At 34.7% G+C, this 10,003-nt stretch overlaps 1 protein-coding gene across 1 annotated transcript in view; it reads right to left on the minus strand.

Annotated features, from left to right (window-relative positions):
- LOC107455789 (FH1/FH2 domain-containing protein 3) overlaps positions 1 to 10,003 on the minus strand; it is a 137,893-nt gene that overhangs the window by 56,714 nt on the left and 71,176 nt on the right. The window contains exons 8-9 of the mRNA XM_043052061.2: positions 8,351 to 8,724; positions 4,976 to 5,277 (exon numbers count right to left, since the gene is read on the minus strand). Coding sequence (XP_042907995.1) covers positions 4,976 to 5,277; positions 8,351 to 8,724 — 676 coding nt within the window. The remainder of the gene's footprint in view (positions 1 to 4,975; positions 5,278 to 8,350; positions 8,725 to 10,003) is intronic.

A 10,003-nucleotide genomic window follows, 5' to 3' on the forward strand; every position in this document is an offset into this window, starting at 1 on the left:
AATGCTTCTTGGTGCAAAAAGATTGAACCGTCCTTCAACTGTTCAACTTGTAGACCAAGAAAACAATTTAACGTTGTCACTCTAAGGTTAAAATGTTGCTTGAGTTCGTTCATAAAGGTGAGGAATGATGCTTCGTCTTGTACAGCAACAATACCATCATCGACATAAATCGCCATCAGCATCTTGTGTCCCGAATCTTTACGAGTGAAGAGGCAGTGGTCAGATTTGCTTTGGGTCATACCATGCTTCTTTAGCACGTCCGTAAACTTGGCATTCCAACATCGACCAGCTTGTTTAAGACCGTACAAAGGTCGGAGCATCTTGCATATACGTCCGCTTCCGTCATCATATCCTTCGGGTTGATACATGTATATATCCTCAGTCAAATCACCATAAAGGAAAGCTGTCTCCACGTCAATTTGAAATAATTTTAATTTCTCCTTAGCTGCTGTTGCAATTAGAGCTCGAATAGTGTCGTAGCGACACACTGGACTAAAAGTCTCCCCGTAGTCGATATCTTTCGTCTGCGTATATCCTTTCGCGACTAATCGAGCCTTAAATCTTTCGATAGAGCCGTCTGGGTTAGTCTTCACTTTGTAAACCCAGCGATTTGCAAGAATCTTTCTTCCTTCAGGTGGTTCAACAAGTTTCCACGTACCGTGCTTGTTTTGCGAAGACATCTCTTCGTCCATGGCTCGTTTCCAGTTGACATGCATCGAAGACTTCATTGCTTCTGCATATGATTGGGGTTCTGTCAAGTTCAGGATGCTGCTGTAGACTTCATAGTCGTTAAATCTGGGAGGGCGGCGAATAGTTGATCGGCCACGCAATCCATGCGTCGTCATCTGGGATGGTTCGACTTCTACATTGCACAGATCCTCCTCCTCCTCCTGCATGTCAGTACCGTCGGAACTGCCCGAAATTTTAAACTGCGTACCAGTTGATGTACTGGCACTAGAAGTAGTTTCTGAAGATAGGGAAGTGGGACCTATCTGCTGCTCGTTGAACACCACATTGGCGCTCTTGATTGTGTCATTCTTTGATGGTATGAAAACACGATAGCCATCATAATCACAATATCCAACCAAATATCCCTTTACAGCCTTGTCGTCCAGATTACTTCTGTTGACATCCGGTACATGTACAAAAGCAGTTGATCCGAAAATTCGAAACTTGTCGACTTTCGGCTTGCTTCCGAACCATACTTCGAATGGAGATTTTCCTGTGATTTTACTTGCTCCAGTTCGATTAAGAATGTGGACAGCCGTCGATGCTGCTTCTGCCCATAAAAACTGTGGTAGGCCTGTATCCTTGAGCATAGTACGAACTGAGTCCATTATTGTGCGGTTTTCTCTTTCAACTGCACCATTTTGTTCTGGCGTGTACGGCATAGTGATTCTTAACTTGATGCCTTCATCATCAGTCAGTTTTGTCATCTAAGCATGTCGAACTCACGACCGCCGTCTGTAACCAATTATTTCACATTTATGCCGTCCTCATTAGCCCGAGCAAGAGACGATTTAACTTTATCTACAGTTTCATCTTTGTGTCTCAGAAATTCTACACTTCGAAACTTGGAATAATCATCTCTGATCACTAGCATGTACTTCTTTCCACCTCTTGACAAAACTGGTGATTCGAGTAAATCTGCATGTATGATTTCACCTGACTCCTTCGTTTCAAGTCGTTTTGATTTGAGAGTCCGTCGGCACTGTTTACCGTACCTGCAAGGTTCACAAAAGAGTCCATCATCGGTGAAGTCTATACCATTTCAACGTAGGTACTGTTTCACATGCTGCACTCCCTGATGCCCGAGTCTCCTGTGCCAAACTGATAGTGGCATCTTTGTCGTTGTCATCATTGTTGTATCTGGGAAAGGTGTTGTTACGTCATCGTCGACTAGGTAAGCTGAAGAAGCAGAACCTCCTTCCGGCTTGACCGGTTTTGCACGTAATTCAAAAAGTCCCCTTGATGAACATGGAGCTTCTAAAAGTATATTTTCCTGGTTTTCTTTACGAAAGAAACGACAAACCATGTCATCCGAATCTCCGAGGTTTGAGATTCCTCTTTTCATCGCCTTTGACGCTGATAGTAAATTTTTGCTGATGTCTGGTGCATATAATACATCACTGAGCTTAATAGACTTTTGAAGGGTTCCAACAGTTGCGCACATGTCAATTTCTCCGCAGCCATAAGCTGGTATTGTCTGCTTGTTACCAACTACGATTTCTACTGGCTTGTCAAAATGACGATACGTCTTGAAATATTCAACTGAATTTGTGATGTGTGCCGTAACTCCATCGTCTTTGAGCCACATACTTCGGCAACTGTCATCCTGGCAAATAAATGCGCTACAATGAGTTGATTTGGTTGATACAGATTTGACGGTTTTTAAGTGCCGCCAATCTAGACTTAAACTTTTTGCGACAAATCATAAAATAAAACACTTTATTTTAAATAAAGTAGTCAGTCGGATTTCGGTGGAAAATGAGCCGATATAGAGTTTAGCATAGATTCAAAACAATCATATCGCCATATGAACTCTGATAAATAAGATTCCAAATGAAATAACATTTCCAAAATGTACGTTTACCAAGATAAAGTTTCATGTTGTGGAAATTGGTACATTTTTGTTTTTTCGGTAAAATATTTCCCTCCTGAAAAAATAAAATTGCATCTTGTTTTGTTTTTGGCAAATCCCAAAGACGAATTTTCGTAGCACTAAAAATGGCGACAAAAAAGAATTGTTTTTTTGTTTTTGTTTCGTCAGCATTCTTTATTTTACGTTTCTTAGTTTCTAAATAATGATTTTTATTGAAACTTGAAATTTTTTGATAAAAATTGTTGTCAAAAAACGTTGTTTACAAAATTAAATTTCATAAAATTATGAGGCTTATGTATACTTTTTGTTCATTTTAATTTTTGAACTAATATGATTCTTAAAACTATAGAATGTAAAGTTTAAATGGGCCTTTCATGTTATATCATTAAATTTAGTAATACTATTTCTCGGGCATTAGGTTTTAACTCTTATAAGAATATTTTCTTAAATGTCAGGCTGTGTACAAATATTTTTCCGATGTGTTTTGGATATTCCTTCTCTAATAAAAAGAGATAACATTTTGTTTTTGTTTGCATGAGAAAGAATACCAAATAGTTTTCTTTTTTAAATTTAATTAGCCACAATAAAGAAGGAACGTTGCAATGCTACGTGCTACATTAAAGACGTCTCTAGAATAACTGAATCACAATTCATATGGAAATCGCAGGTATCCGTCTCATACAACAACGCCCCCTATAGTTCGTTGCGATCGCGAATTCAAATTGCACGCTTTTATTAATTATTTATATTTAGTATGCAATTTTAGGTTAGCACAATTAAATATAGTTTTTGAAGGTTTCATTGCTGACAGTTGTCATTTGAAAACTATTAGTAGATTGTTTATTATTACAAAATTTTTGAATTCGCATTCATTTTATTTCTTTCATTTAAAAAATAGATTTTTGTTTTAGATTTTATCATTATTATATTTCTTATTTAATTTATTTCATTTTCATTGCTTTTTTATTATTTAAAATAAATATGTGAATTTTCGATTTAGCAAATTTGCGACCACTGTCAACTTTTACATTTCTTTTTGTTTGAAAGAGAATATTTGCAAACATATGCCGCCTAAACGAATCGCTCTTAGTCGATCAACATCTCAAGCAAGCAAAAAGAGAACTACCCGCGTTTTAAAAACATCGGAGCAACGGGAAAAGAGATTTAAGACTAATCGAGAGCACAGTTCTTTAGCCCGTTCCTTAGAAACGCCTGAGCAACAGGAAAGAAGACTGTTAACGAATAAACTACGCACTACTCAAGCCCGTTCGTTGGAAACATCAGAGCAACGGGAAGCAAGAATAAAATCCGATCGAGAACGCTCTACTCAAGCCCGTTCGTCGGAAATATCAGAGCAACGGGATGCAAGAATGAAAATCAATCAAGAACGCACTTCGCTATTCAGACGCTGCCAATACTTTTGAATCTCAGTGCATTTCACTATGATCTGACAACCAACTATATTCTTTCACCCAAGCGTCATCATCGGAAAAATGGATCAATTATGTATGTTTTGTAGTGCTGTCAAATTTAAGAATGAAACAGCTGGAATTTGCTGTTCTGGAGGCAAAGTGAAACTACCAGATTTAACGTCGCCAGCCGAGCCATTATTAATGTTGTTATCGGCTCAATCAAATCAATAGAAACTTTTTTTGGCGAACATATGTCGGTACATTCGTGTTTCCAAATGACTTCATTCGGTGCTACAAGTATCGGTGCGCATATGGGCAGCCAGAGTTATTTTTTACATTCACATGCAATCTTGCTTGAGCTAAATTTAAAGAGCTTTTCTAACCTAGGCAAACATCATCGGATCTTCATGACGCATTACCGCACGTGAGTTAAAACAAATATTAAGCTCTATACTTGGGGTTTTATTGCGAAGCGTCATGTTTTTGGAGAGACACGGTGTTTGATGTATTCTATTGAATGCAAAAAAAAAGAGAATTGCCACATGATTTGGCTTACTGAGAAAATCACACCATGACAAATTGATCAGGACATATCAGCAGAAATACGTGATGTCGCCATTGATCAAGACTTTTTGCAGAACATCATCCAAAATATGTTCCATGGTCCGTGTGCATCACCATACATGTCTGTTTGAAAATGCACTAACGATATCCTAGAGAATTAACTGTTGAGACTATAAAATTCTCATTTCAAATCATCCTCGCAAATCTCATTTATACACTTCAATACAAAATTAAAACTCAAACTGAAAGCGTTGCAACGCACGCAGGGTACAGCTAGTTAATTATAACAACAAATAGTAAGTATCAACAGTACAAAAGTTAGAAGTTGGGGTGGGGGGGCATTTTTAACATTCTGGAACTGTCAGAAAAGTTATTGTTTTATTTGATATAGCCGTACCTTATCATTTTCTTCTTCACTTTCTTCCTCACTTGATTCTTCGCTGGATTCTTCTTCGCTACTCTCCTCTTTGTCGGGCTCTTTCACTTGAATAACGGTTGCAGATCTCTGTAGATTTTTGTCAATTTCTTTATCTTTCTCCTCGTCCTCCTCCTCGTCTTCCTCCTCTTCCTCCTCCTCCTCCTCTTCTTCGCTGGATGATGAGGAGGATTCTGATTTCAACTTCTGCACAGGCTCTGGAGATTTATCAGTCTCGGATGGGTCGTTAATTGGAACAACAGGAGTCAAAAGATCTCTCTCATCTGTTGAAGAAAGGAGACGGACATTATTCGAGTTGAGACACAGTTTTTTTCTTATTTCGTTCCTTAGATCCTTTTTTTTTTATTTATCTACTAAAAGGGAATGTCTACAATTTACAAATTTTATACGATAATTTTAGATTATTTTTTGTTAAAAGGGACCGTCTATAAATTGCAAATTTTTCACGACAATTTTAGATTTTTTGCTAAAAGGGATTATATCTAAATTGCCTTTTTACAATAAATTTAGACTGTCAAAAGAGACTGTCAAAAAATTAAATTTTTTACAGATTATTTTAGAATATTTTTAGCTAAAAGGAACAGCCTATAAATTACAAATTTTGTAAGGTAGTTTCAGATTCACCCCTCTCACTGCTTTGAGTGTGATCATTCCCTTGTTTCTATATGTACTTTTAAATTAGTTTATTTAAAAGTTATATTTTTAAACTTTTTATAAAAATTTTGCACTTTTTTAAAATTTTACTTATTGATGTACCATGCAAATATTGTATACAAAAATGCTTAGAAATAGTCCAAAAGTTATCTTTTTAAACCAAAAATTTTAAAAATGTCATGTTTTTAAAATTTGATTTAATTGAAAAACTTTGATTGAACATTACAATTTTTTGATTTATTTTGAATAAAAATTTTTAGATTTTCATTTGTGGTCAGGAGTTTTCGAAATGCTTATAAAATTTCTGAAATTCTGAAATTTGTAAATTTTTTTAATGTTTTTTTTTTGACAAATTTAAAATAATGCTTAAAATGATCCGCGAATTTCCTGAAGGCAAATTAAATAGAAACATCTAAAATACATGCATCCAAATTTCCCAAAATTACTTATTTTTATTAATTTGAGACATAAATTCTAATATTCCTTATATCAAGTTCTTTTTAAAATTGCAAGAAATATGAAAAATGTTTATGGGGAAATTAGCCTTCTAAATTTCATTATCATTTTAAGTTCAATATCTAAAGCAAATCACGCTTTATTTCATGTTATAACTGATATCAAGCTATTTTGAAGATAGTTCAGTAAATTTTTATTATTTTTTTAATAAAAAAGAGGCCGTTTAAATATTATATAAGCCCCTAAGGGGAGGATGGGATTTGAGATTTGCTTATTTTTCCAGACAAGACTGAAGGAGTGATCTGAGCAACGCTCACGTAAAACACTAAAATTTCATCATTTTCCAAAAACATTTCGACTGTTAAAAAAATTTAACAAGAAATTTAAAGAAGAAAAAGAACATTTCGAAATAAAAGTTAATTTTTATAGTTTGTTCTCTTAGATAAAAACCTAAAACAGGGATCATTTTCTAACAGAGCATCTGAAAATTACCTAGCCTAAGTGTTCACATCAGAATTAAAATTTTAAAAGATTCGTTCTAAATATACTTACTTAAATTTATTAAAATGATTCATTAGTCGCAAACAAGATAAAGTACAGTTTTTCATATTATTATTACTTTTAAATTTTTGCAGTTTTGGAGGGGAAAACAAAACTTTCTTCAAGGAGTTTCGGAGGTCAAAAGTGCAAAAGGAAAGGATTTCAAAAGAAGATTCAATTCTTTTAAATGATTTAAAACAAAAATTTTTGTTTTTCTTATATAAGGTTACGTCTTTTATTTAAATTTAATCCTAAAATAAGACTTCTACAGTTAAAGTAAACGTCAATGTTAAAACAAGGAGAGTTACAACTTTCCTATGTATGTAAGAGACGGGAGTTAATTTGTGATTTTCTAAATAGCGTTGATAAGTGGAGAGGTCAGAAATTTTCGATAATGTATTTTTAACTTTTCTAGCAACAAATACGTTGCAATATTTAAGATTTTTTTTTGATCCCCCTGTTATGGAAAATGTAAGGGACTACTTTTGGTCATAGGAAATGATATGGATGAATTAAAAAGTAACAAACAATTATTTTAGACAATTATTTATGCAGAATTAAACATGCTTTATTTCAGACCAATTTTTAATGGCCAACTTTAGTGCATCGAATCTCAGAAATCACTCAATGAGTTTTTTAAATAATTTGTTTTTCCCATTATGTTATGGAGTACATTTTATGCGAGGATCTTCTGAAACTTTATAATAATTATAATAATTTACTTTTATAATAATTATAATAATTAAAAATCTAAGAAATAAATTAGAATAACTTTAAAAATTGGAAATAAAACAGCATTATTATTGGAAGTTATAAAATTATATTTAAGCAAGAGAATATGCTTAGAAAAACAGATAAATTAAACAGATTCGCACTCTATTCACTATCTAGGTGGCAATAAATATAACCGAGCAGTAGTGACGCACGTAATAGGCAACGCTCCACCACAAAGTGATCCCGACAGATTTTCCTGAGCTATGGCGATAAAGTCAATGACCAATATCATTTAGAAATGTTAATAAAGCTTGGCAGAAGAGCTAATAAAGAAGATTTAGTCGAATGTTCCTTTGTGAACTTTCTAAAGCGATTATCTACTTTCACGACAATAGATCTCACATTACTAAAAAAAAAACACAAAAATTCAAATAGAAAGTCCCGAACCTCTCACTCTATAGCCTAGATTTGTCTTCTTATGGATTCCACTTCTTCGATGCCCTTAAAAAGCAGCTCGGGAACATTGATTTTAAACGGATCATGAATTCAAGGTATGCGTGCGCAAAGGGCACAAACAGCAGCCAATGGCTTTTTAACGAACATAGCGAGATGCAACTAGATTCAGAATGGAACAAATATTTAAATGATTGAGACAATGCGTTTAAATTTCTTTAAATAAATTGGTACTGACGATAGCTCAGTTTGTTAGTCTTTACTTTAAATAAAGTACTACACAAGAATCCCAAACTCTGAAGATTATTTAATTCCTGAAAGCCAGAATATTTGCTCCTCTTTGCGACTGCAGAACGCACACTTACTTTGAGCATTTTTTTATTCATAGATGGAGCTTCAAACGTCAACATACGTAATAGCCTCTGATTTGTTATTTAATGACGATACCTAATTTATCGTATTGCTGTAATATTCTAAGCTTATTCTGTATTTCTCTATATTACAATTTGATTGTTTTACCTTCCTCTGAGCTGCTGGACTCCTCAGAGCTACTACTTTTTTTCTTCTGGGAGGATTTTGGTTTCAAAAAATCCGCAATGTTCACAGAAACGGCAACATTTCTACCAGAATCCACTCTTTCTAGAGGGGGTGGGGTCTTGGGACAGGGGAACGAAAGGTGTACAACCTCTCCGGGAGAAGTCAAGTCTGAAGACTCACTACTGGGTACTTTCATGAGTTTCTGTACTGGTTCCTCGTCTTCCTTGTCCTCACTCTCTCCATTTTCTATCGGTGGGTGAACGATCAATGAGGGGGCTTCTTCTTTGGTGCTCAGTTGATCATCTGTATTCTCCTTTGAGCTGCGAGTGCTTTTCCATCTTTGCCTAGTGCGGTTCCTATAGAGTAAAAGAATCTTTTGAAAGAATTTAAAGTGGGACACAGGTGTTGCTAAAAGAGGTTAAACAGCATTGCATTTTGAATCATAATGATGTGCAAAGTTTCTGCAACCTTGCGCCAGGGGGAAGAATATTCCCTATGCAAGTTACACTTGATTGCACTATGCATGAATGGGAACTAAACTTCTTATTAGAGTTGAAATGAATGAATGCGAATTTACGGTGAAAAATACCTACATTATCATTCAAACTTATAATCCACCTTTCTCATAGTGTGTGAAATTTTAAAGCATTGTAAAGTGCCCAGTTGAGCAACATTATTGCACTTTTTAAACCGAATAACATAACACTGTAGTTCAAATTAAACAAAAATCTGGCTCAAATTATTTCACGATACTGATTTAATAATTTACTTATAAGTGGACTGTCAGAAAATAACAGTTATATTTCGAACCATTTTGTTGCAATGTGAAATAGATGGTCTGCCCCTTTATAAAGATTTTAAGTCAAATTCTATAATTGTTTGATCAAATGTAAGAAGAAGAACAGTCTTTTAGGTATCACCAGAATGTATCAGTCTTAACTACAACGATTGATTATTTCAAAGAAATTTTTTTAAACTTACATATAATGTAGCATTTTCTTATTTACTTACCTGAAAAATATTTTGGAAATCAAGTTGAGATTAATTATTTGAGTATTTTGCTTGTAGTTTAGCAAATTAATGGACCGGATTCCAATTCCGGATATGAAGAATAGAGCATATAAATTTGAAATATGATTTACAGTTTTATATCAAAATGAGTTACATGTTGTCGTGCTTCTTTATGCATAACTTCAATTTATAAAATTTATTTCCCTCAGTTAATATTATTTGTAATAGTATTTCATTTAATGCCAATGATGAGGAATTTGAGTTTCTGGAGCCGTGGTGGCTTATGGAATAGAGCATTTTCCTTCCTGTGAGGTGAACCGAGCTCGAATCCCAGCGATGGCTGGTTGATACGAATTCCGCACCAGCTCACACCAACCACAGTGATAGACGGATCATGGGTTACAGTCCCCTTGTCGGCAGACTAACCTTGAGAGAATTTCGTGGTTTTCATCTCCAAATAACGCATGTGGGGGTTAGTTCCATCAAAAAGTTCTCCTCGAAGGCAAATTTCTTTCATTACTTGATCAAGGACTTCCCTTGTCTTATGCATTGGGTTCAAAATTACAAGGCTGTGAAGTTGAACATTAGTATATATATATAAGAATATTTGCTCCTCTTTGCGAC

This window comes from Parasteatoda tepidariorum, chromosome 1 (genome assembly GCF_043381705.1).
Source record: "Parasteatoda tepidariorum isolate YZ-2023 chromosome 1, CAS_Ptep_4.0, whole genome shotgun sequence".
NCBI lineage: Eukaryota > Metazoa > Arthropoda > Arachnida > Araneae > Theridiidae > Parasteatoda > Parasteatoda tepidariorum.